Below are 27,573 nucleotides of genomic sequence, written 5' to 3'. Positions count from 1 at the left end.
CCGTGAGGAGGCGAGGCGCCCCCCCTTCCCGCCAGGGGAGCGCGTGCGCGCGCGCGCACGGGGAGGGGTCTGCGCCTGCGCGGCGGGCGGCCGCGAAGCTTGTCGCAGCCGCGCTCGTTGTCCCGCCGGCGGCGCCTCCTTTGTGACAGGCGGGCCGAGCGGGGCCCCGCCCCCCGCGCGGTGTCGGGCGCAGACGGAGCGGAGGCGCCATTTTGCGCTTCTGCGGGAGACGGTTTGGGAGGCTCTGGCGGGAGGGAGGTGGCAGCGGTACCGGTAGCGGTAATAATAACAGCAACAATAATAGCAGCAGCGGTCGTGGGTACAGTTGCTGCTCGGGACTAGCGTCCCCGTTCGCCCAGCCCCGTGGCCAGGACTCTGCCGACATGAGCGACGTGGAGGAGAACAACTTCGAGGGGAGGGTGAGTGGCCGTCCCTACCCGGGCCGTGCTGAGAGGGGGTGACCTGACCCGGGGAAGGTGGGCGGGGGCGCTCTTCTTCCTCCGGCCCGGTAGGGGTGGGGGCAACGCAGCTTGTCTCTAAAATGGCTTCTTCAGGCGCCCGAGTCTTGACTGGGCCGTGGGCGACTCGCGTCCCTCTCCTTTCCCTATCTCCCTCCTTTTTTTGCCGACCCGGCGCTGAGGAACTGGCCCAGCGCGGAGCTGAGCTCCGCTGTCTTAACCCTCGCACGCTTCCTTCTCCCATCACGTCTCTCTGTCCCCATCCCCCGCTGTCGGGGTGCGGGCCCTGAGCTTTGCTGCTGTGGGTTCGCCTCCACCCTGCTAGCGCAGGTTTTTTCTTTAAGAACAGGGGTTAGAGCGCTGCTGGAGCCCAGTGTTTCTCCCCGCTTGTCTCTTTATTTTCTTTCTTCCCCGTGATCCTGAGCCTTCTTGTTGTCCCGGCCCTCTGTTGTCTGCTGGGCCTAGGCTTCGGGGTTCTTGCCCTTCCCCGTCCCCCCTCTGCCTCCCAGCAGTGCCGATCTCCCGGTTGTGGCTGGGAGAGCGCGGTCCCGCGCAGTGTAGCCGAGGCCTCCGCCCGCGTAAAAGAGGAGGGACTGGGTCCTTTTGTGAGAGGTACGCTGCCTCTCCTGGCTGCTGGCCTGTAAACAGGATCTTCTTCGGGCCAGGCTTCCTGAAGCCATCGGGGAGGTATGGCCTTCGTTGTTAAACCGTTGAAACTCATTGATCACGCAGCTGAAGACTTTCTCTCAACAAGCTGCTGTGGTTTTGTAACCTTGTTAGGTCTGTTTCTTTTCTCTTCCCTCTGATTGCTGCGGTTTGTCATGTACACATGACTGGACCCTTCCATTCTCTATTTTTTTTTCTTAGTGATGATCAGGGCAAGCAGGAGTTAGAAGCTGCTTGAAACAGGAATGAAATGTGTGCTTTGTCCTGACTCCATCACTATTTACTGTTTTTAATTTTGCAGAGATTTTTTGTTGTTCACTCTTAAAGAGATGCTTTAGAGGAACACCTGAGCATCCTTTTGGTGACTTTCTCTGATGAACCAGTGACAGCAGCTTTGCAGTTATATAGGATTACTGCCTGGGGAAACAAGCAATGAAATTTTGGAAGAGCAGTGTCGTATTACAATAATTATTTTTACACGAATATTGTTACCCTTTTGTAGTATTAGTAAAAAAAAAACCCAACACTCTCCTAGGCTGAGAGTGCTGTACCTGGCTGTGCAGTGACTGCTGCTGGTTCCTCAGGTGAGGTAAACAAAATCTGTTCTTGTGTTGATTGCTTGGACAAAGATGGCTATATAGCTGAGCTCTTGTCAGCGAAATAAACTACTCTCTGAAGGGAAAACCAACTAAGTCTGAGAAAGACGAGCAACGAATATGCTTTGTTGTTAATTTTTTTGAATTTTTACTTCAATCCCCAATTTTACAGTAAGATTTATATTTCTAAAAATTATTTTCTTGTCTGTATTCCCACTGCGGTTTATTGTTAGGAAATACTTATGTTAGGTTCATCCACAGAAGATTTGTATTAGGTTCCTTGATGGATCTGTTGTTCGTGTTACAAAGCTGATATAGCTGTGTGGTTTCAGTATTTCGGCACGCCGCCTTCTGCCAAACGTAGAAGTAAAGTAATGTTTTGAGAGTATGTGAAGTCTGAAAAGTCCTACGTAGCAGTTTCTGTGACTGCTACTTCTTAGTTGGCTGCTTCTTTTTTTGTGGTGGAAAATTTACCTGTTGGAAAGAGCTGCTGACCGTGTTGAGTCTTCATTTAAAAAACCTCTATTCTTTTCTCTCCCTAACACTGGAATTTCTCAATCAATCTGGCATGTGGCAGTGTCTTGTCTACTGGTATTTTTTTATAACTGAACATAATGGCAGGTACTTGATTCATTTATAGTTTCGGGTTTTTGTTCTACTAATTAAGAACACTTACAAGCAGTTCTTTTTTTCTTCAGTAATACTTTTTTTGTTGTTGATGCTACTAAAATACTTGAAATAAGAAATTATATTTTAGGCTGCAAGACTTTATATTTGATTTTCACTGAAAGTGCTCACAGGCATAGAATTAAGCGTGTGTAACTTAGGGGCTTTAAGTGTTTAGTCTGCTGTTCCTAATTGGATAGAATTCTCTTACACACTGAATGTCCTGGTGCTTCAATTTGCTATATGCAGGCACGTGGAACTGAGAGAGTATGGCATAAGTTTTCAATGGGAGAAGAAACTGCAGAAACTAGAAAAAAGTTTGTAAAGAACCTGCTTTCCTGGAAATTGCCACAAATGAGAATTCTGAGTACCCTTTCAGTTCTCCCCACCCCGCTTCACTTTTAAAAGGACATCATGCTATTTAGTATTTAAAAACTGAATGCTAAAGGAGTAAGGGAGTTTAAGTTTAGTTTAAGTCCTTTTATATTCTATCCGTGTAGATGCATATTGTCCCCAGAGCACTTCAGTAAATGTTCTTGCAAGTAGTGATGAAGTCTGATACAAAGATGAAGGCGCTTACTGATATGTATAAAGTTTTGTCGAAAGGCTTTTCCTGTTTTGCTACTTACTTTGTGAATAAAAAAAGTTTGTATGTAAATAACGATAATTCAGTTAAATTTTTTAATTTTCCCACAGTATGATCAGGAATTTTACTTTTTTAAAAAAAGCTTATTTTTAGCAGCATCAAGATACTGTCTATGTATATGCTTTGCCTCTAATTTATTATTTTAAAATCATAATGTTAATGAATCTGAACAGGGAATTTAGAATAATCATGGAAATAACTTTCCAATGAGATTTTAAATAGTGCAAATTATGCAAACTTGCATTTCTAAAGTGTTGGGTAAAATAATTGTAGAGATTTTTTTTTTTTTTTTATTCTTGAGCTCACTCATCTTTATTGACTGGGTTTTTTTAAAACAAATGTTAATCAAATATGCTCAGACCAATTAACATCTGCTCTGTTTTTGTGTCATTTTGTTTCAACTTAAGCAAGTTCTGTATTAAGAATGTGGCTGGTTGAACAGAAGAAATCCCCCCCTCAAGCAAGTATAGGGATTTAATGGAAAGAAATTGATGGAAGAATGAGAAATATAGTGGATGTCCTAGAGCTAAGTTTATGGCCATTAAGGAAAAAAAAAATATTTTAAGTTGTGCTTCTTATCCAGTGACTTGGCTTTTGGAAAAGTCATAGGATTTTATCACCATTGAATGTTCTTGGTGAGCAGGTTAGATAAATGAGGCTTTAGTATCTTTTATTGCTGTCAGATGATAGGCAACTCTTACTTCCTTTCATATGTCGTTATTTTTAATAACACATTGTTCGTTTGGTGCGCATTCTGTGATGCAGCTTTATTAAAATGTTTCCCAGAGCAGTGAACAAGTTGGAGTCTGAACAAAGCTGCACTTCAGAAGTTCCACTTGAAACTTTGATCAATTATTTTTTTGAGCTTCTGATAATGTTTTGTTTTTGTAATCTTAAAAGTTTAGTAGATTTCTACCAATATTAATTGCTGTTTTTCTAAATAGATAAAACTTTTTATTGGAACAAAGAACTCAATTTTAGAACTCCACATTGGTTGTCTTCCTTCATTCTAATGAGATGCCTCTTCCTGCTCTGTGCAGAATCTCACTGTGATCTCAGTCTAATAAAGCACTTGAAGAAATACGTGATTTTGCATATGAGCCATCTTGTTGAAGGAAGTGCAAGTGGCTTTTGGATTAGCTTAACTGTGAATGTGTCTTGCATTTGCTTCATGAAGCTTGTATGCAAAATACTTCATTTCATATGTGTTCTAATGTTAGTTACCTAAATCTGATCAACTTTGAGATCATTTCTGTGGCCAAAAAAAAAAAAAGTAATGGGGGAGGAAGTCTGTTTAGCTGTTGTATTCAACCTCTCCTCTAGTTGCAGTTTGCCACCTCTGTGGAAAGGAAGGCACATTGCTTTCCATACCTTCTGAAATACAGGCATGATGGTCCACTTAAGCTCAGGAGTTCTGCATTTGCTTGGCATGTGCTGTGATCACCCAGTGGTTTCTAATGCCCAGTGTGGGAAAGGAGACCTTTTCTGGAAGTCAGGTTTTTTTCTTAATCAAGCTTAATAAATTCTAGGTTGTTTTGGACCATGCCAGATGGTAAAACTGCTCTTTTTGAAAACAAATTCCGTTTCCTATCTTCCATATGTGATAAAGACTGACTACAGAACCCTCCCTGAAGAGGCATATTTTCAAGCCTCAGTGAGAAGATTAACTTGTAATTTCAAAAAGTCTATTGCTGGAGCTTCCTCTTCCTTTTTTTTCTTTTGTTTTTTGTTTTTTTTTTTTTTTCTTTTAATCAGAGCAATATAATTGATAAATGCATAAAGTTTGCTGATGTTGGTAACTTTTAAAGTATACGTGTAGCACAACTTATGAGTTGCATTTTGTACAGAAGCTTATTACATATACCATTGAAATATTTATAGAAGAACAGCTAATTAAGTGATCAGTTTTATTTTTAGTATAGAGTGACAGAACATAGTATGAAGCAAAAATTATTTAACTTCTCTTGTGAATTTCAGGGAAAGTTGGTAGATTCCTGTCAAAACAGTGGTTAAAATCTAATCTTGTCCTTTCTCATAAATGAGATGTCACCAAATTGACAGTTTTATCCAGTGAATGGAGGCTGCTGCTAAATTTCTGTTTCTTTTTTGACTGCTCATATTTTTCTGTCCCCTTATAAAGTTGGACTTCACTTATTTTTTGAGTTTGGGCAGGAGTTTTTAGCAGGATTTTTGTAAAGTCTGAACTATGATTTTGCTGGCTTAGTGGTATTGGTAGACTACTTGTTGTCCTGTCCTTTTTTCACCCCATGTGTATTACTTCTTAACAAGGTCAAATGAATTTCAACTGAAATTTCTGTGTGATTTAATGATTTTTTTTTTTCTTCCCATTTGATTTCCCATGTTTTGCTATAGAAAGCCTAATTTAAACTTACTCAGTTCTTTTTATTTAGCATCTGATTTTAAATTTTGATAGCCTTTCTGTCATACTCTGAAATGGCAAGGTGTGAGGTAAGGCATGACAGAAGTTCAGGACAGAAGAATGGTGTAAAAGAAAGAACAATTTTGTCTTTTTTTTTTTTCTTTTTTCTTTTTTCTTTCCCTTATGTTCTTTATCATACCCTCTCATGATAGGTGGAAATTTGAAAGAATACTTCTTAAAGACTTCTGCAATTCTACTTTGCATAGAAGTGTTTTGAATGCTTTTAAAATAGTAATTGTATTGGAAAGTAGCATTTCTTCTGAAGGATGCGAGGAAGATAAATGGTAGATATAACTTGCATCAATTATATGGTTTAAACAGTTGTACCAGTAGGGATGAAATGCATTGACATGACAGACATCTTGCTCAGATGGATCATCTAAAGTTGTTGATAGTTGTTCAATGACTGCATTTATGTAATCATGAGGTAATGGGGGGCAGGAAGGGGGAGATATTCTTTCCATACCACTTTGTTTCTTGTTGTTCTTTCTGGGAAGAGAGAAGATAGAAAGGATGAAAAATAACTCTTCAGTGCTCTCTTTAAATGCTTCTAGCTGCGCATCTTCTTATCCAGCGAATCAGTAACTGAAGCTGCAGTCTTTAGATTTTGTATACAATAATTTACAATTACTGACTTACAATAATTTCTTTGGCTCCAAGTTCCACTTCTCGGTGAACCATTAATCCCATTTCCTGGTGTGTACTTAAGGAAGCCACCACATCTTATTCTGAGGAAGCATGCTGTTACGATTGAGATTTTTAAAAATTATTATTTTAGGTGGGTTTTTTGGTGTGGTTTTTGTTTGGTGTTTGGTTTTGTTTTTTGTTGGGGTTGTTTTTTTTTTGTTTGTTTGTTTTGCCGTGGGAAAAGTGTTGTTGACAGATGTAGCATTTGTTTTGAAAGGGAAGTATGATCTGAAGAATATTAGGAAGTTAGCTGACTGTCTTTTCCTACAGGCTGTAGTGACAGCAAATCTAGATAGTTTGACATGTTCACAGTGAGTATCTGCCTATAAGTTTGTAAGGGTGAAAGTAGTGACTGGACAGTTGCATAATAAAGCTGAAGGCATGAAAATACATACTGTTTTGTAAGATAGTTGTGGGATGAGAAGCTGAGTTTAAGAAATGTAGTCTTATCTGTGGCCCTTAAATGACTGAGGGTCCTTAGAACAGAAGGATAAGAAAATGTTGAGGATCCAGAGAGAAATTGTAGTCTTTTCTCTCTCAAGCAGTATTTAAATTAATTTCCATGATAACAATGGAGCTAAGATCAGAATGTATAGATTGGTTAAAGACTAGTACAGAATTGAGATATTTTAATGCTTTGCATAATAGAGGTGTCTGTTTTCTCTCGTTAAAGGCGATGTACTGAGAAAGAACGTTAACTATTTAATTTTCTCATTCGTATTGCAGAATGGATATAAATTGTTTATGCAGAACAATTGGGTTGGTCTGTGATATAGACTAAGATATAGCCTGCTAATTATTTCTCTGTTGTAGGAAGTAGAGGAGGAAAATTCTTTAAAATCTCCCTTTGTGACTCCTTGAAGCTCTGAATCTCTTAACCCCTGCCTGTAGTCTTGCTGCTATAAATCTTATTAGGTACTTTTTCAGCGTCATCCTGAAGTCCTTAAACTCTTGCAGATTATTGTGATTCCCTTAGTCTCTCCTTTTGAAGCACTGTAGGAGCTATAACTAGGTGATCTATGTTGCATCAGAAGATGAGATGTAATTGCCTGCCAATGACAGACACAGTATGCAACTGCTAACAGGTAATCTCTCTTTAGCTGCAGTTTACCTCTACAGTTACTTTGTTTGAGGAAGTTTGAAATGTGTAAGAACTTATGCTGTCACCTCTGACACTCCAGTTTTAAAGCTGTATGTTTGTGAGTGCAGCCCCTAAAGGGCTTAAACAGATAGTTCCAAAAGGACTTGACCTACATGAAATGACGTAACATTTGCTTTTGGCAACTTAATGCGGATTCGTTGTCATAACTGATGCTATTAGAAACTCTATGGGCGGTGTCATATAAGATGCTTCCGTTGAATAGATAAGGACACTAAGCTAACTCGTACATTGTATGGGAGTGATTGGGTCCTCGCTATTTTTGGCACCTCCCAACAATTCTAGATTGTGCGGTATTTGGTTTTTTGTTTGGGTGGGGGTTTCTTTTGTTTGTTTTGTTTTGTTCAAGTTTCCAAAGTTCTTGTTGTTCAAGAATTGATCTTTCAAATGTAAAAAGTATGGCCAACACAGTATCCTCATGAAGGAGTGACTGAGGAGGGTGAATTCTTTGTCTTTTTATTAAAGGATATTTTGTAAATCTGAATGATGTCACATGAAATGGTTTTCTATATTGCTGATCACTTTTACTAGAGAGGGAAGTGGAAATAATTCCCAGAGAAATTAGTAATTGTTGCAGAGGATGAACTGTAAAGGGAAGAATTAAGGAGGCTATCAAACAATGGAGAGTACAAAAATAGAGGCGAGGTCATTAAAAAGCATGTTAGCGGTTCTAAAAGGAAATGTTTTTTTTTATAGTGAACAGTGGATTTCAAATGTAAAAATAAAAACACCAAATAAAATTTTGTAATATTTAAGTGCACATACATCCTTTTATTTCAGTGAAAGTCATGTAGCTAGATCAGCAGATAGCCAGCTTAATAAGGGTAACCTGTAATGCAGACCTGATTATACGGTCCACATGTCACAGCCAAGTTTTGAATTTGACCTTCATCGATAAGTTTGGCAGGCCTCTCATCCCAATAGGTGACATTCTCCATGTGTCCCTTGTCCTTTTTATTGAGGTAAAGGGGAAAGGTAGCATAGCTCTAATACCTGAGAGACTCCTCACTAACAAGTTCCATTTCTGGTGGATTTATTGTCTTGAAATGTGAGGACAGCATCCTTTGAAAAGAAATTCAGCCTGAAGTACTGAAGAATTTAACTGCAAAAGAAAATGCAAATCTGGACATAGGCAGAGGAAGAAATAAATTGAGAAAAACATTGTGAGGACAAGCAGGAGGAGAAATGATGCAAATAAACATGAAATGTAACACTTATGGGAGGGGAACTTGCTATGCATTTTTTTCATTAAGAATTTTGCACATTTTTTGTGAAGTTACAGATGTATATAGCATACTGTTCTGGGGGGGGGGGGGGGGTTTATAGCTGAGCTCCCTAGAAATGCTGTACACTATAAAATGTGAGGAAATCCTAACCTGCTCTTTGTTTGCTTGTTTTCCTAGTTTTTCTCTTGTGTGCATTACCATGCAAGAAAAAAAACCTCCTGTCTTTATTTTTATTGGATTGCTTTGAACTGTACTATTACACATCTTGTTTTATATGGATTAAGTTGTGTGCAAGGAAAACAGGATAACAATGAGGAAGAAAAAGTAGGAAGAAAAATATGTTGCATATATCTATGTGCATGTATTATGCGAGTAAGTATGTGCATAGATAGGTTTTGACTGGAAATCTTTGGCCATTCTGTTGAACTGAGAGTGTCTTAGTAATAATGTGTAGGAGTAGAATTTGGGATATTCGATACTGAGAATTACATAGTTATTATTTTAGGGGGGAAATCACAGTTATTGATATCAATACTTTAATATATTTGTGCTAATTAGTTTTTAGTGTATCTATGTATCTTACCAAAAAAATCTGAAAGGGGAGGAGGGTAGCTTTGAAAATACAGTAAAACACTGAGAACTCAGTAAGCTCATTGTTAGAACGTAGACACTTATACAGTTTTAAAGATTTTTTTTTTTTAAAGTTGTTTTATAAAATAGTTTCTTGCACTTTACCTGCTGGCTTTTCAATTTGGTAGATAACATCTGAACTCCAGCAGAGTTTTATAATCCCCACGTGCTTAAATATACTAAATGTTCTTTTTCCATTAAGGTTAATGTTCGTGAAGAAATTGAAGAGTTTTTTCCAAGAATGTGGAAGATAAATCAAGATAAAAGAAGGCTAATGAAAAGTATTAAAGATCAGAAAATTAAAATTGAATGGGGGAAAAAATTGAACAGAAGATTGGTCAGATAGAAGCACTTGAATATTTTTTTTTAAGGCTATAATGAATTGTTTGAATTGGGGAAGAATACACGAAGTATGAAAAATGAAAAACTCAATGAAGAATGAAGAAAAGTAGAAAGCAAGAGTGAAGTAGAATTAAAAGAATCTGGAAGAATGAATGGGTCCTAGGTTAAGTAAATGTATGGTTTATGTTCCAGTGTCTGTATGATCAAGTTGTAGATGAATTTGCATGATTACTTAGTTAATAGAGAATTGGTGATCTGGTTCAAGCAGGGACCTATTTGAGGAAAGCATACAATATTAACAGTGGGTTAGCAAAATGAAATTTGTTTTGGAGGGTATTGCCTAACCATTTGTTTTTCAGGAGCAATCAATATAATAGAATTACTGTACTTTAAATGTTAGGAGTTAGGCATTTATACAACCAATACCATTTTTAATACTGTCTTTTTTGTTAGGAGTCTCGCTCCCAGTCAAAATCTCCAGCTGGGAGTCCTGCTCGTGTAAAATCGGAGAGCAGGTCAGGATCTCGCAGTCCATCGAGAGCTTCCAAACATTCTGAATCTCACTCTAGGTCAAGATCAAAATCAAGGTATGTCCAGGAAGTTATTAATGTGAATTCAGTGTTACTGCTTATGCCTATTTTTTTGTATATTGATGACATTTCTTTTCCCCTTGTTGTAAAAATTATAAACCACCTAGGGTGTATTAACAAGGCTATATTAATTTGCATGTTAGTGGTTATATAGGTGCACAAAGTTGGGGAAAGATTCCGTGAGTAATAAAGTATGGGTATGAATAGAGAAAGTAATATAAATAGAATTAGTAATGTAGAAATCACAACTAAAATTTGTAGGTTTGTCTCTTCCAGAAGAGAGAGAAGGGCTTGCATCTCAATTTAGAAAGGATTACATCTCAATTCTGTAAAAGCGCTTGCCTCCTTCCCCCAAAATCTTTTGGGGGGGAAGTCTTATGTGGACCTCTCCTTTAGGAAAAAAAGAAAAGTCAAGTGAGAACTGCAGCAAAGGTGGTCTGGGTTAGATAAAAGGAGTAAGGTCTGTAACTGTTGGAAATATTGGAAGACACTACTTGGGGAAGTTTTTGACATTCTTTCATTGGAGGCTTTATAAACAAAATCTAGGCTTTAAGATTGAAATTCATTTTTCGATGCTGCACATGTCCTTCTCTGTCCTTTTCTACCCCAAGTGTGTGTGCGCAGAGACAAAAGTTTTCTCAGTTCTGAGAGAGCTTGCTCAGAACAGGGAGGAATGTCTGTCTTTTTTTCTCTGATTATGTCATAAGTATTACCTGGCTTATGCTACCTATCTTCTGTCTTCCCTTGTACCATCATACTGGTGAAAATGGGGAGAGCTGCTGAATCATTCTTTCATCAATGAAGAGAGAAAACAGAAAACAGCATTTGTAGCTCTGGAGGGGGAAGAGGAATTGCATAGTATGAGGTTGTTCCTCCTCCCAAGTTCTTGGGAGAGATCAGTAATCCATCTTCCCTGTTTATATGCTTTATACCAGGGCAGCCGAAAAAGAGTTACTGGGCTCTGAATTACCAAAGTTCAGCCTAATGTTACAGCTTCTCTTCTTGCAATGTTAAGCCAGATAACTGACTACCTGTGGTTAGGATGTAATGTCCGTATGGAATCATGCAACTTTGATGGGATGATGCCTGTTTAAAACTGAGCTTGTTATTGGCTAGATGTCTGCAAATAAATGCTTGAGGAGTTAAGCAGGTGGTGGGGTTTTTTTGGTGTTGAATAATTTTCAAGCCTAGGTGAACTTCATTTGTAGATACCGTAGTGCTGCTAGATCTTTCCATTTTTCAGCCAAGACAGTATTTTACAGTGTGACATACCTGGTTTCTGTATCATTGTGAAAGTTGTAATTACATGTGCAGCCAAGCTGGTAAAAGTTTAAACTTTGAACTTCTCAAAAATGGTCGTGAATATAATCCTCATTTCATGCCAGAAGCATTCTCACAAAGCTAAAAACACTACCGAGCAGGTTATTGGAGATCCATGCAATCTTTAGATATGCAAAGTAGAAGAAACTTAACTATTTCAATTGTAGAGAGCCTCTAAAAAAAAGATATTTTTCTCTAGGAAATGTAAGGCTTACGATTCAATACATTATGTGCATATGACCTAACTAAAAGCTTTCTCTTTGTTGAAGATCCAGGTCCAGAAGACATTCGCACAGACGTTACACTCGTTCCAGATCCCATTCCCATTCTCATTCCCATAGGAGACGTTCTCGAAGCAGATCGTACACGCCAGAATACCGTCGTCGAAGGAGCCGTAGTCATTCTCCAATGTCCAACAGGAGAAGGCACACTGGCAGCAGAGTATGTCATGTTCATCTAGGCTGAGTATCAACAAAACAGTTGCTGCTTACATCAGTGTAGTCCAGGTTACCTGCAGGCTGAATTTGACCTGCTGTCTTGGTACTGGAGGATATGGGAGCTTGGAGGGGTAGAGGCGGGGAAGCAATCTCTGTCCTTACAGCTGGGCACTTATCTCTTGGGCCGGCAACTGGCAGGGCAGTTGTAGAAATTCATTGAAAACCGTACCATTGCAAGTCAGTATGTGCAGATAGGGTGACATATGCTTCCATCTGTTCTAGAAATTGACCCCTTCTGATTTTCTCTTTGTTACAGTTCCAAGTATATGTACCCTTCACAAAAATGAGACCTTTTCTGTGCAAGCTTGCAACCTGACAGTATTGATAAGATTGACTAGAGGAGCCAAAGAAGAAAATTCTCAAGTGTTTATTTGCTTATAACATACAGCATATTGTGTTGAAGGTTGCTTGTGATTTTATACCTCTGAGTAATTAATTCGGTTTAACTTAAATAAACCCATGTGTTATTAGCTAATGTGTGAATCTTAATAGACTAGAAAAATTTAGTTATGAAAAGGATCAGTAAGCCTCTCAAAATATGAGAATTATCTCTGTATGGACAGGAGGAAGTATAGATATGCCAACCAAGATCTAAGATACTAATCTTACGTAATTCTGAGAGATTTCTCCCAATGGCCTTCTTTATAATCTGCTCCAGTGCTTTAGCTTCTGGTTCCACACCACTTCAGGCTGACCTAAATGAGTGCTGTTACACACAGGTCTGTCTCTTCCTTGGTGAGGGCTGTGGTACTTTTCTGAGCCTTTTAGTTTTAATCCAGTTTAGTTTCTCCAAATTTTTTACTAATCCTGTCAAAAAGAGTATAGTTTTTTTTCCAGGCTTACCTTGGTGAAGCAGCTCACCAGGACCAGGTAATACCAACGTGAGGAGGAAGACAAGAGTGTGTGGAAAAGGGCAAGACTACAGCAATGCTAACGTACAGTGGCTTAAGCTGTTGTGAAGCAACGTTCATAGTTACACTTCTTGTGGATTGTTGCCAGTGTGTAATCATGATGTAGTAAATATGAATCTAATATCTTGAAAAATTGGCAGGAATAACAGAACTTCAAAAGGGTTAGCTGATTTCCTGGTGAAAGGTGAATGAATCCACTTCACTGCTTTAGGAAATACTAGAATATTTTGCTCTGTGAAGAAGTCTTTTTGCCTTGAAAATTACTCTGTGAAACACGAAACTTGTTTTCACAGTGAATTTCACATTAATTCTAAGTAGTAGTTCTAGTAGTGTCAAAATGAAACTCAAATCCACCAGATTTGAATCCCCTAAATAGTGAGGTCCTAAAGACACCAGGAAAATTGGTAGCAATTTTGCCACTTCTGATCTTGTAGAGAGAGCTTGCATACTGTGTTGATGGGAGGTGGTACAAAAACCTAATACAAAAGCTGTCTTTTAGTCCTCCGCAGTCAGTTTAGTCCTTCCAGTGGTGGTGTAACTGTCACTTGTTGCTTAGGGTACACAGACTGATTCTCAGTACTTCTCTTGCCTCAGAAAAGGTAATAGGGTTTAAATGTAAGGGGGGTGTAAAAAAAGGATGGTACTGACATGTGCTGTGTGGAAGGACTTGTCCAAACAATGATTTAAAAGACTGAGAGATTTCATTAGACTCATAAGAGTTTCAGTAATAAAAGGAGTATAGCTGTTCATGCCACTGAATTATCAGATTGAAATATGGAGTAAAAAGAAACCTAAACCTGTATAATTAAAACTTTCAAATTACAAACTGCCAGTTTTTGTTGTGCTCTTCAGCTATAATAAGGAATTGTAGAAGATTTATGTCTTAAAAGTTTGAACTTTGACAAATGGAAAGAAAGAAACTTCAAATATATGAGTAGTTTGGGCATCTTATTTTCACAATGGATTCGTGAACAAAAGCTCTGAAAAGAACACAACAGAAGATCTAAACCTGTTCATTCTTTGAATCAGGCTGAAAGGCAAGCTCTGAGGCATAAATTACTGTGTGACAATGGCTTTGAAAATCTGAAACTGAAATACAAATTTCAACTGTGTGAACTTCCAGTTGTTATTTTAGGAGAAACATTAAATCCCTGTGCCTGTTGCTGCTGTTTTAAATTGCTGCACCTAGTATAACAGGTGATGAAGCTTAACTGAAAAAACTATTAATTTTGATCAAAATAATTCTTACAGTGGAATTGGCATTAGACGAACTCTCTGGCATGTAGAGAAACTTTGAACCTAATAGAGAAATTGTACCTTGTACAGTTGTGCAATTTCACATTTGACTTCCTTTAGTTGAAGTGAAATGTATTAAGTAGATCTGTATCCTACATCGTGTCAGAGAATCAAGAGTCCTGCTCTAGAAAAGTGTTCATGCTTTTGGATTACAGTTTCACAGACCTGGCCTTCAACACTTGTTACTATTTAGATGAAAGAAGCAGGTGATTTTTCTTCCAGTTTGCAAGTAGAAGGAGAGAAATTTTCAAATGTAAATACTGACTTTCAGTATAGTTGGATAGGACATGTTGAGGGGGGAGGAAGTTTTGATAGAAGCTCAATTATAGTTCAACTGTCCGTGCTTAGGAGCTCACATGCATTTAGTGTGTGCAACTGGAGGCAGCGTGCACTCTTTAGCACCAGTGATGACCGTGCAGAAAGGCTGAAGGTGGGAGTTCAGGCTGGCTGCCCTGTTCTTAGCACAGGCTTGTATGTCATGTCTGCAGCTTGTTGGTCATGTGAGTGTGAAATACTAATAAAATAGGTTCCTGTTATTCTATAGCTTTTCTGTAATCAGAATGCTCAATTTTTATCAACTGAGGTTTTTCACCAACATGAGAAGTTTGTCTTTGTCTTTTTTCTAAAATAAAAATCATGAAAGTAGTTGCTTTTTCAAAATATCTTACAATTAGAATGATAACTGTTGAAGTGTTAAGCTTTGTAATAAACTCTGTTTAGTTTTCTTCAGATTAAAATTTTTTAATAATTGAGAAATTTTGATATAGAATGTGTAACTTGTTTTTTATAAACTTAATTGGAGTTGAACGTTTGTCTTACCAGGCTAATCCAGATCCTAATACATGTCTTGGAGTGTTTGGTCTCAGTTTGTATACTACTGAGAGAGATTTGCGTGAAGTCTTTTCCCGTTACGGACCTTTGACTGGTGTCAATGTGGTTTATGATCAACGGACTGGACGATCAAGAGGATTTGCTTTTGTTTATTTTGAGAGAATTGATGATTCTAAAGAGGTAAGTTCATGCTTTACTACTTTTAACAGGTGTCCTCTTTGTGCATTGTCTTCATGAATATCTCTGTAAAAAAAAAAAACAAACAAAAACAAAACAAAAAAAAAAAAAACCAAAAAAACCCATGTTTGTGTATTCACTAGCAGGTTCTCACAGATTAATTTAAAATATTTTGTTCAAACAACGTAGCACTCTTAAACAGATGAAGCATTTTAGTTCAATGTTCAGATGCTTGGGCAAATTTTGAGCATGAGCTGTCTGTATTGAATCACTAATGAGTGGTGTGCTTTGATTTTAGTCTGTTACTTCAAAATGAAAGTAGATCTTTAGACAGACATAGCCTCCTAGTATTTTGAAAGTTAACTTTTCAAAGTAGTTTTTTGTATCTATGAAAATTCTGAAGATTCTCTTTAGTTTCCATTTTCTTCTCTAAAAGCATGTCATTGTGCATTTGAAAAATAGTGGGGTTTGTCTTGATTTGTGCCTTGGTCCGTGACTTTGCTAGTTATACGGATAGCTGTTTACAGCTGGACTGAGTTGTTGTTAGTATAATTGATCTGTAAGGAAAGAATCAAAGAGTATGAACAGCAGCCTGTATTACGGTTCACCACAGTAAGCAGTATGTTTTTTACCTGTGTAAGGATACTGCAAGCTCTACTACACTTACTGAAATTTGTAGATGAAATTGCTGTTAAAAGTAAAGACACATCCTTTTTAAAAAAAAAAATATTTTTTTTTTTCTTTAAGCCTTCACTGTGGGATTATCTCTTCCTTCTGGGGCAAACTGTGTCGCAGACTTCAAGCATCTTGTTTATAGACTAATAGTCTTGGGCAGATGTTTCAGATTTGCTGTTTGATTGTTTTTACATTTGATAAGTATATTCATAATGCTTGGATATGACTCTTATCACTTAGCATTGAAGGGGGGAGGGTGACAGCTGTGAAACCTACTATCAGTATCTGAAACATGAAAACTCTTATGCTGGTTGATGATATTTTAATGAAAAAAGTTTCATGGATGACTTGGTTGAACTAGACTCACTTCTGATCTCTGACGGATTTCTGGTATGATCCAACAGAGAATCAGTTTATGGGAAGAGTAGGGTTTGTAGATGTATATATGTGTGGTTGTTGGAGGTTATAGGGGTAAGTAAAAGGACACCACTTCCTTTAGAGTGTCCCTTCTGTATTTTCCCACTATCACTTGGACAGGTTGGGAGAGGAGTTAGTGGGGTGGATAGCTGTATATCCATCTTTGGTAGCCTATTCTCTTCTAACTTGTAGCCTTTGTATTTCTTTGCACTGTGTTTGGTGGGATTTTGAAAATGTGACTGTTCTGTAGAACATTTAACATCGGAAATACTTTCACAGTATTCCTTGTCACAGTCATGTGCCAGTCATGTCTATTTTACAGCTTAATATGTCTTTAGAAGTAGGGGTTTCTCCTAGTTGCCATGGGCAATGGTCATGCATGACACCATGCATTTCTTAAAATGTTCCATGTAAATAGCATGAAGTAATTTGTTTAGTATAAAGCTGTTTTGGCAGATACTACAAAACTGGAATGCAAAGGACAAAAAAAAAAAGGGATATTACTTGCAGTCAGAAATACAGAAATAAAGATCAGCACCTCAAGCAGGAACTGAAATAATTGGGAACATAATTAAATCCATCTTTTTCTCCCCAGTGGGCTAGTGTGTGAATAGGGGGAAAGGATGCAAAACCTCCCAACACTTGGAATTTACATAACTGAAATACTTTGGCAAAAAGGACAGGAGAAAAACTTGTTTATTTGACTTATAAGTGGCAGCTAGTGTAGAAAAAGGGGATATAGCTATAGGTGTGAAACTCTGTGACAGGCCCTGTAGGAAAACACTGAAGGACGTGAAGTAATTCTCTATGGAAGATACTCAACTTTTCAGATTTGATCTATGCATGAAAGCAGTGAGACTTGAACTGCTTTTGTTCTGAGTAAATACCTTTCCTCTTAAAAACAAAACCCTAAACAAACAAAAAAAAAAAAACCCAAAACCCTCAACACCCTAAGCATCTGAATAGAGAGAATATAAAACTCTAGATGAGATGTTGAACTAAATTCCAGCCGTTTTAAAGCAGTCATAGATGGATTAAATATGTGTAGAACTCTACAGAAAAATGAGGCTTTCCTATCATCTTCATTATTGTCCTTCCAAGAGGGGTAACCCTTGGAAGGGGTAACCCAAGGGAGGCCTCTCAGCTGACATGCTCTCAAACACTGTTAATATTAAACTTTGACACCAAATGAATTGAGTAGTTCCATTTAAACTTTCATAACTTGATTTAAGATAGGTCAGTATCAGTATTGTGTGGATTCTGTTGCAGCTGAAATCCCTCAGGAGCTTTTTTGTCACTGGTTGGCACTCTTACAAATTGTATCATTGAGCTGGTTAAAATGTTGCTGTGTGTCAAGATTCTGAAACCAAGCGATGCAATGTTTCTAGTTCCATATGGTGGTAAAGACATTTTGAATTGTCAGCTAGCTCGATATTGTGGAAATCCATAGATGATGTAAAATATTTCTTAAAGGTGATACTTTGCAGTGTCCTAAAAATATCAAAGGGGCAGTAGTAAAGTTTATTTTCACTTAAGCTGTTTTAGACTTTCAGAACTTCAGATTGATTATGACACCATAGCAGCCTTGTTGTTAGCTGTTTATGATCATCCTCTTTATAAAGAGGAGCAGGGATTTAGCTTTTGATAACTACTAGGTGGAGCAGCTGTCAGAGCATCACAGTAGCTTCAGTCATTCCCCCTTAACAGGATTGGGAAAGAAATGTTGGGTGCATGTATCCATTCTAAAGGAGCTTTCTTGTGGAATCTCTTCTACTCTGTTTGAAACTACTGAGATTGAGATGAAACTTTATGGTCTGACAGAAGGTTCTTTTTCCATCAAATGTCTTTTATTGCAATGGTCTAGTGTTTGCAAGATAGCACTTGACTAGGTTATGTTCTGACCCATATTAAAGATGCTTGTGGACACTGTCTTTAGTTCAAAGTGTGATAGCAGACAATAAATGTTGAGAATTGATGGCTGTTTGTCCAGAAGACCTGAGATTTTGCTGTGCTAATGTTCTTTTCGGTGTGCTTGTTCAAAGCCTATTTGAAAAGCTTATGTTATTATCTACCTTTTTCTAGCAGAAAGGGTATTCTGTCTTATGGGTGTAGTGGTTTTCATTTCTTGTGAAGTTGTTTTTCTTTAAAAAAATTTTCTAAGTAATATTTGGTATTGGGTTTTTGTCTTGTGTGTTGCAGTGTCTTGTCTTATGTTGGTCACCCTTCTGCTAAGCCTTAAGAACCGCATGTGTAACATTATGCAAAGGGCAAGATCTGTAAACATCTGTTGAAGATCTGTTTCTCAAGATTGACATTTTCTTATATAGTTCTCAGTATTGGTAACGCTGACACTGAGCCAGTGTTGTAATATTGCAGTTTTGCAATATTTTTGCTAAATTATAGAGGATAGTCTCCTGCCCATCACATTAGGATTTTCTTCCTGTGTTTAGAGGAACACAAACTTTTATGTACTAGGATGGGGGGGGGGTGTGGAAGGTGGGGGGAGATTGATTATCTCAGGGTTAACAATAAATTGAGAGGATTGAGTAAAATGTGCTGGCTGTTCTAGGGACATGACTCTTACTACAGTTACCAGGGATTTCATATGCCACTATCCAGCTTTTCAGTAACTCAGAATGTGAAGTATTAGTTGTTTAAACTGAGGCTACTGTGAATGTACTATGTGTCTGTAGCAAGAACTCATCTGAGAAGCATTAGCTACAGCAGCTGTTGGCAATATGGAATTTTCTGTTTTCTCATGCTAGTTATATGCTCTTTACAGTTGTGACCATCTTTCAGAAGCGTTTTCTGAGGTAGGGTTCACTAGCAATCAAGACAAACTTTATACAAACAAACTGAACTATTAGCGTAATTCAGTTGCCAAAGAGCGGAATAATAACAGGGTTTATTGTCTTAATTTGCAAGACATTTAATCTGTGGTGCAAGCAGACCAGCTTAGAAGCATCATTATTGACCAAAACTTCTCCCATACCTTGTTGAAGAAATGCTTTAAGTATTGTTTGTGGTATCAAAAGGGACCCTTGATACACCAGAAGAGAACACAAGAAGGTCTCAAATGTTTGGAATTACAAGTTACAAACTTCTGGAGACTGAAATACCATGAAATTGCTAATACTTGCAGAAACATATCCAGTTACTCATTCTGGTTCTCTAAAATCCTGTATTTCTTGACTCTGAAAGTCTTCAAAGTATGCTTTAAAGAGAATACATTTAATCAATCGATGTTTAAGCTCAGAAAATTACGTATTAAAAATTATAATTGACAGTATTCTAATAATATTTTAAATAACAAAACCTCAAACTAGAGAATATAAATTGACTCTTGTTCAAAGGTGAAATGGACACTTGAATTCAACTTGGCAGACTGCAGTAAGCGTAAAAAGTTGGGTTTCTTAATTTCTTTTTTCATCCCATCAAGTTTTTTATTTTTTCCAGAATGTCTTTTCAGGGGTCCTCATTAAATCCAGACCTGAACAGGTGATGTCAGTATACTGGGGGGAGAAAAACTAGTCTATTATGTCCGTTCATCCCATGCTGTACCTGTGACATGGTGGAGATTATGTTTTTATTGGTGGCATTAAATACGATTTGGGGAGGACTTCAGGTAACCAAACAAATAAGAAACCCCAAAAAACTACAGTAAACAAAAAAGACAGTATCTTATATAGTTATTTTTAAATCATGGAAAATACATTTTCAAAATGAGTCCCAACATAAATTGTTCCTGTTTAACTATTCAAGTGTATTCAGTCTGTACGTCACTAACTTCATAGTGATGTCACATCATTGAAATAATTCAGAGCAGTTAGACACAGTTGAAATGAAGGCTTGATGATCTTTGTACAATACAAATGGGATCTTGAATTCCGTAGTAGTAATGTAAGGTGACCGTGACATCAGCTCTGCCAAGTCAAGTTCTCTCCCTCCCTTCTCCCCCCTTCCTCCCCACACCCTTCCCCCAGTGACCACAGTCCAGGTTGCAGAAATTTCACACATTGTTTCCTTGTCCAAGCTGCTCTTTGTGGCATTATCCAGACTGGAAGATAATTTAATTTCTTTCAGTGGATTCTTGATTGCTTAACCAATACCAGTCACTTGTGTAAGTTTGTGCTTATAATTAAAAGTTCAGTGTTTCCAAACTTGTTTTACTCTACGTAAATACTAATACATGTAGAAAACACCACATACTGTAATAAATATCAAATTAAATTGAAATCTGTTAAATTTAATGCTTTCTTTCTAACTGTTTTGAGCCACTGGAGGCCGTGATCCTGTAGTTTGGGAACTGCTCATTTTGTCAAACTAACACTTTACAGATAATAATTTGAGGGAGTTTTGTTATTATGAATAGGCTGCTGTAGATTTAAAACTGTAATCTAAGATTGAATTATTACCTATGCCATTCCCAATCCTCATTCTCTGTTTTCTGACTGCAAACATATAGCTGTGTATTCTGGCCTACAAAGTCAATTTTTCTTTATAATTTGCAACCAAAACTAATAGTACATGTTTATAGGAATCCTGCTCGCTTGCTTGCTTACTGTCATCTTGCAAAAGCCATGCAAGTCTTTTAACAGCATTCAGATATTTGGAAGAAAATCCAGGTTGAAATAAAAATGGACCGTTGACAGTTAAAGGCTCCTAAGAGGTTATTGTGTGTCTTAAACCCCAATATAATTTGATTTTTCTCTTCAAAATGTTTCATTTGATGGTCTGGAAAATATACTTCTATCTTTTAAATAGTATTTGAGAATGTCTTCGGCATTGTTAGAGCAATTTTTTTCCCTTTGACATTTAAATGTTCTTAACACAGCATTCCCAAAAACAGCAAGAAAAGCAAACTGAAATAAAAATACCAGTAATTAGAATCACTAAAATGTTTTTACAGCCTTTGTACAGAATGAATACTGTTGTATCACTTGTCTGAAACCTGGTTTTCAAACAGGGCTTTTGGTCACATTGCAGCAGTCCTTAGCTAATAATGTCAACTTAAGTACTTTGTTTCAAATAATTGAGATGTGCACATTAAGAATGATGCAGAGAGTTTGAAAACATCTTTGGAAGGAATTTCCAGTTGCTAATGACTGAATGTGAGTGATACGTACTATCAATTATTGTTGAATTCATAATGGCTTATTGTGGGTTTTGGCTTTTCTGCTTTTGGGGGATGCAGTCAGAACTGTAAAAGGCTTTATGTCTGTATATCTATTAAAGATTTTGATTAATTAAAGCTAAGAAAATTAAAGTTTTAATATTGGGTAGGTCATTAGACATTGTGATCAGGGTGTCTGAGTTTCATGCAGGCTAGTAACTATGAACTAATCTTTATCCACTAAAATGTAACACATTTCTTGGTACTTCCAAAACAATCAATCAAGTCTCAAAATTAACTCTTCATCTGTCTTGTTGGTATGTTGCTCTTCTCTGTACTGCTCCCTATGTCAAAGAACTCTTCCTCTTAAAGAGGTATTTGTTCTTTTAACTAAGTAAGACATGTGCCAGATGTTCTGGGTTTGAGGTGGCTTCTTGTCAGCTAAGCTTATTACTCTGCAAGTTGTTGCTCAGACATAAAACTGCCATGAAGCAGAAAATTCCTTACCTTTCAAGTAACTTGCGTATTGCTGCATTTCCAGAAAGATGCTTTTCATAATGAAGCTAATTTTTCAGCCAGCTATTTGCAGCCTTCATTTTTAGGTTTGTGCACGCACATTCCTAGGATGTGTGCACAGATTTATTTTAATTTAGGTCATCCTTGTGGAACAGGACTTTAAAAAAAAAGTCTCAAGTCTAGGAAACTAAAGCTAACGATCATGTTTTATTCACAAAACAGACTTTAGTGTATGTTGAAAGACTTGAAATGCTCTTTGGCTCTGCCTTGCTAAATGTGGTTGTTGTATTTTGTATGGGAACAGAACTCACTAGGTGGCGATATAGTATAGACATGAACAGCATTATTAAAACACAGACTAAGTGTAGTTAAATAGGTTAGTGATAATTCGGTGACTTCCAGTTTGGGGACATCACAGTTAAATCTTGAGGGTGTCAGGTTTTTGTTTCCTCCTCTGTAACTTGTATGTTAAGTCAGTAAGGTTCTTGTTGGAGGGCTGCAAAAAGTTACATTTCTGAATAGTTGTTTGTTTGATTATTAAAAAAAAAAAAGAAAAAAATGCTCTGCTTAGAGGCACCTTCATGTTTTGAGGTTGTGTATTGTTCCTCACAGTTAATAGCAAAGTGGTTGTGTTCTTTAACTCAAGATTGTAACAGTGTCTCTTCTCCACACATGAAAAATGAAAATAATATATATTGGGCTAAGTGCTGTGCTTAGTGTCACGAACTAACTGGTGTGTACTAGTATTTCAGAGATCCTAGAGCAGCTGATGAAAAGATCAAAAAAAAATTTGCCTTGCAAATTTTAATAGCTTTTAAGTCCAGTATTAACTGTTTGTTAAATTCTTAAGGTTGTGGGTTTGGGTGTTGTTGGTTTGTTTTGTGTTTAAGTTACTGTTGCATTAATATAATTCTCAAACGTACACCATGCCCCTTTGAAAAATTAGTTTCATGATTTTGAGTTTGTGAAAGGCCATTGTATTGATTCTGAAAGACTAGAGAAGCAGGGGCTAGAACACCCAGTGAGCGTGTGCACAGGCTGCGGGCAGGTCTGAAGGCACAGGCTTCTCAAGCGCAGACCCTTATGTGTATCGCTTTAGCGAGCTGCTATTGTGAGAGTGAGTGGGGAGGAAGGTTGTAATTAGGTATCCATGTAGGCTGAACCCGCCATTTTACTAAGCTCTGCTGGAGTAGGTCCTTGTAAGGGAGATGGCAGGAGGCTGGGAGAGCATGAAATGGCAGCCGACTAGCAGTAATCCGGCCATATGCACCCTACAGGAAGCCACTGTTTTGTACAGCTTTTGAATCCGCCCGTCCCCTCCGGGTCAGAGACGGCGGTAGGAAAGATGCAGTTTTCAGAAAAAGCTGTTTTGACTTTCAGTTTACCTTTCTGATGGGTAGAAGACAAAGTCTAGGGAAAGTGACTGTGTTAGTGGTTAGCACCGTGCTCTCTTAAGAAGGGACTGTGTGTCACGTTACTCCGGCACCCCAGTGCAGTCCCGTAACACTGCCGGCAAACGGGCCAGGGGGCAGAGATGAGCCAGTTGCTGCAGTGGGGCACTAGTAACCAGTTTAAATAAAACAAGTTCAGGGCTTGTTTTTCTGATGAAAAATAGTGTGTTTTGTACATAGCCTTCCACAGTTACCAGTAAGTTGCAGGTTTCATGTCCCTATTCTTTGTGTCTCCTGCAGGCAATGGAGCACGCAAACGGTATGGAGCTGGATGGCAGGAGGATTCGGGTGGATTATTCAATCACCAAGAGAGCACATACGCCCACCCCAGGCATCTACATGGGCAGGCCAACACAGTAAGGAGTTCACTCATTTCCTGTAATGGGACTAAAATGGATTTAAACTGAATGTTTGCAGTCTGGTTGAAGAAATAGAGCTACAGATACTTTTCTGAAATTTTAGCTATACCAATTGTATTTTGTCACAAAGTTATTAATGTAAAGAATGCGTTACTGTGGTTCACATACACTACTAAATCCTACTGTAGTTTATTGTATCTTTATTTATTAAAAAATACTGAAGGAGTTATTTTAAAAAAATACATAACCAGCATGGTCAGTTAATGCACCCTTAGCTTACTGAACTACTAAGGTGCCCATTTGCCTTTGATTTTGATGGGAATTAGGCTCAAATCCCTGATGGGTTTTCTGGGGTTTTTTTAAGGTGTTTTTCTTTAAATGTTTCATTGTTAGATTGTTTCATGGCATAGTCTTTAAGTGTGTGATTTACAGGAACACTTTAAAAAAGCTTTTAAATAATTTAAATCAAGATGAAGAGTAGATATCTGAAGTAATTTTTTTGTTTTTTTTCCCTAACAGCAGTGGAGGAGGTGGTGGCGGTGGAGCAGGTCGTCGCCGTGACTCATATTATGATAGGGGGTACGACAGAGGATATGACAGATATGAAGAATATGACTACAGATACAGGTACCTAATTTTTATTTTATTTCTGTAGGAATGGTGGATTTGTTGGAAAAATGGAAAAGTTAGATGACAAAAAAATGTTATTCAGTTTGTAGCAAGATTCTGCGTACATGCTTGCTATGTGTTAGACCCTCATTATGTTAGGTTTTGTGGAATTAAAATAGTCAGAATCTTCAGTGTTTATGTAATTCGGTTGTACAGTAAACAGTTGGGCAAGGGGTTAATTTTGCTACCTGAAGGAGGTAGAGCATGTGCCCTATGAATCTAGTGGACAGATAGAGAGGGTACTCATTTTTCCATGCTGTATATAGAACCAGGGACAGCTGATACACAGTGCTGTTTAAAAAGGGGTTATTTGTAGATGCGATTTTTAATGCCTGACATTTTATAACCATCTTGCTGTTTTGAAAGTTATCTAATTTCAGAGAATGTTGTTCAACAAGAATTGTAGGCATCTGGAAAAGCACTTCATGTGTTTGCAAGGCTAATGAGAGTTTATTAAATTCTTTGTCTGGGAATATCTTACAGTTTTAAACACATCAAATATCAAATAGAGAAATATAAAAGCATTTGTTGAATAACTGTAAGCCACAACCAAATAAAGCTGAAATCATTCATGCAGGCCAAGTCTTTCAGTGCTAAGGAAATGGTTCTGTTCTGTAGAAGTGATGTGAATAAGGCTTCTTTCATAATGGATGTTGCTGGGTTTCTTTTTTAATTTCCTTTAAAGGAGACGATCACCATCGCCTTATTATAGTCGATACCGATCACGATCAAGATCCCGTTCCTATAGTCCAAGTAAGTAAATACAAGTGAATAAATAGAATCTGGCTGGCTTAAACCTTCTTGTTAATCGATTAATATTAGTAGTGGAATTTCTGAATGTGAAGGCAAAAAAGGTGGGCACATTAAAGCTGAGATGATGTCTGTACAGTTAGTTTATAGTAACTGTGTTGTCTTTTTTTTTTCTTTTTTTCTCTCTCTCTCTGCAGGGCGCTACTGAAGATCAGAAGAGTTACAGTTGAGGACATGATTTTTAAATACAAAGTTCAGATCTTAGCTTCCCTACTGCTTTCCCTCCCATCCTCTTTACCTTGTCCTCCATCCAGCTCTTTTACAAATCTTTGGTTCGTTTAGAATATACATATCTTCAGTTGAAGTATTCCTGTTTTCCATCCCTCCTTATTGTAATACTCTTAAATATTGTAATTGTTGTAGTTTTTGTGTAGTAAAACATCTTAAGCAAAGTGAAATATAGAACCCAAAGTGCTGATACATTTTGGAAGTCATTCCTATTTTGTTTTTAAAACAATTGGACTCCTAACTAATCAGAAGAGAACATTGATATTTTTAAAGCTTGCATGTCATGTAATATACACACTCAGATACTTTAATATAAACCTGCATTTCCAAGTAACTTGTTAATCTTTCTGTTAAAATGTTTACCTATTACTTTGATAAACAAGTAACAACTTTGAGCCTTTTCTGTAATGACAAATTTACTTAGATAGTAATGAACCAGAGGAATTTTTTTTTTTTTTTTTGGCGGTAGTTGCTTTGAGTGTAGACTATTTGAGCTAGAGCAAAATGTGCTATTTGACTGACTGGGAGAATAGATCCTTGTACACTCAAAATTAAGGCTGTGTTTTATAGAGAAAGTTTCTGGATTGCTACACAGTGGATAACATTTGAAGTTAAAACTGTAAAAATCCTGGGGTTTTTATTGTACTTGGTTGAATATTTCCCCTTAATCGGTGCAGGAGAAAAAATATTTATTGAACTTAGCAATTAGTTATATAATTTGCTGTTCATTTAAAAAAAACAACAAAAGCCACCAATTTTTTGGTATTGCAGTAATGATTAAGCAAGTTTTGTTTCCAGTCCCTTTTGGAGTCTTGAAAGTATGGATGGAAGAACCTACAACTACATGTAAACCTTTTTTTCCCCTCAATAAAAGTTAATTCCACTGAGATGTGGTTTCTTGTCTTTTGTTCTGCATTTTGTCACCTTGGAATATAGGTTAAACAAGACTTGATATTGCTGTGTGGGTAATAAAGTCAGCATTTATGTCTTCTCGGGAGCCTTGTCTTCCCTAAGAATCAGCATGTGCTTACATGGGATGGCTAAGCAGAGTGGGTAGTCCAGCTTTCTCTCGTACCATCTTTGGCACTTGTTGGAGTCATGGTGAGATGGTTTAGGGAGAGAAACACTATTGACTTTGTTTGAATTTCTGGCAAGTTTTGCCCTCTGAAATAACTCGCCATGCGGCTGGTTGAATGTCGATGTTGGCACAGCAAAAGGAATAGGACTACAAAGCCCTCACAGCAAAAATCATTTCATCCTGATTGTCAGGGAATGCCACCAAAAGAGTTTGTCATAATTTTAAGAGGGTAAGTGTATGAAATGTGATTTTGTTAACTATTTCTGAATGTCAGTGCCAGGAGCTATTAAGTAATTAAAAGAAACACTAACACACATCTAACTATTTTAAAAGTGTGATGCAACGTACCAGGAGAAGTTGGTGACAAAACAAGTTCTAGCTTACTGGTTATTGCTCAATACTTTTTATCCATTATGTTTTATCCATAAACTTCAGTTGAAAACTTATTAAAATGAAAGCAAAGGATCTGAAACACTGAAGTAACCTTCCAACTCTGATTTTACTGGTATTTATTGGTGATCCAGACAAATTAGGAGATGTTAAGAAAATTGTTCTCTGTAAACCAAAGTGCCAAAGTCTCAACATGGAGAACTGTTGGTATTTTTAATTTTGTTTTTGCTCTTTCAAAATTAAGTAGTGTGCAGATATAGTGAGGCAAAAGCATGGGAAATAGCTGCAGGGCTGGCTGGGGGAGGCATTCAGGCTCAGGGAATTATGATCATAGGAAGCGAGAGAGAGGTGGCGGCTACTTGCCAGGTTATGGTACTTGTGGCCTGTAGTTGTCAAGGGTTGAGCAGTTGTATTGGTCAGGGAGCAGTTCCACAAACCTGTTGCCTGGAAGCTAAAGCCAGAAAGCAGTGTCTCAGTCCTTAGCTTGGAGATCGTCTCTTCCAACAGCTAGACCTAACGATCCCATTTGTCACGAGTCCATATAAAGTTATAAGTGGCAACAGTGTTGTATTACGTGGTGCATTTTGTGCTTCATCTTGACTGATGTGATCCAGTCCATTTCAAGAACAGGTGAAAGTGATAATTCCTACTGTAGTGGACATACTTGTATATGTATGTAATGTGTGAATAATTGTTAGATGACCATTTCTAAAACTGTCAATCCTGAAA

General features: G+C 37.7%; 1 protein-coding gene across 4 annotated transcripts; it reads left to right on the top strand.

Moving 5' to 3' along the window:
* Positions 1–166: 166 nt before the first annotated feature.
* TRA2A (transformer 2 alpha homolog) lies at positions 167–26,263 on the top strand. 4 transcript variants are annotated; one of them, XM_075492988.1, is made up of 9 exons: positions 171–419; positions 9,377–9,690; positions 9,970–10,103; positions 11,768–11,867; positions 14,953–15,141; positions 23,551–23,666; positions 24,189–24,296; positions 25,024–25,091; positions 25,286–26,263. In XM_075492988.1, the coding sequence occupies exons 4-9, from the start codon at positions 11,835–11,837 to the stop codon at positions 25,294–25,296; spliced, it is 525 nt and encodes a 174-aa protein (XP_075349103.1). In that variant the 5' UTR covers positions 171–419; positions 9,377–9,690; positions 9,970–10,103; positions 11,768–11,834; the 3' UTR covers positions 25,297–26,263. The 4 variants fall into 4 exon arrangements, with proteins under 4 accessions (XP_075349102.1, XP_075349103.1, XP_075349105.1 ...); XM_075492989.1 differs by lacking the exon at positions 171–419 and adding an exon at positions 7,153–7,244; XM_075492987.1 differs by lacking the exon at positions 9,377–9,690 and having other exon boundaries at positions 167–419.
* The last annotated feature ends 1,310 nt before the right edge of the window (positions 26,264–27,573 follow it).

Source organism: Mycteria americana, chromosome 2 (assembly GCF_035582795.1).
Source record: "Mycteria americana isolate JAX WOST 10 ecotype Jacksonville Zoo and Gardens chromosome 2, USCA_MyAme_1.0, whole genome shotgun sequence".
Taxonomy (NCBI): domain Eukaryota; kingdom Metazoa; phylum Chordata; class Aves; order Ciconiiformes; family Ciconiidae; genus Mycteria; species Mycteria americana.
The sequence above is the reverse complement of the archived record's forward strand: the minus strand, read 5'-3'. Positions and strand labels throughout refer to the sequence as shown.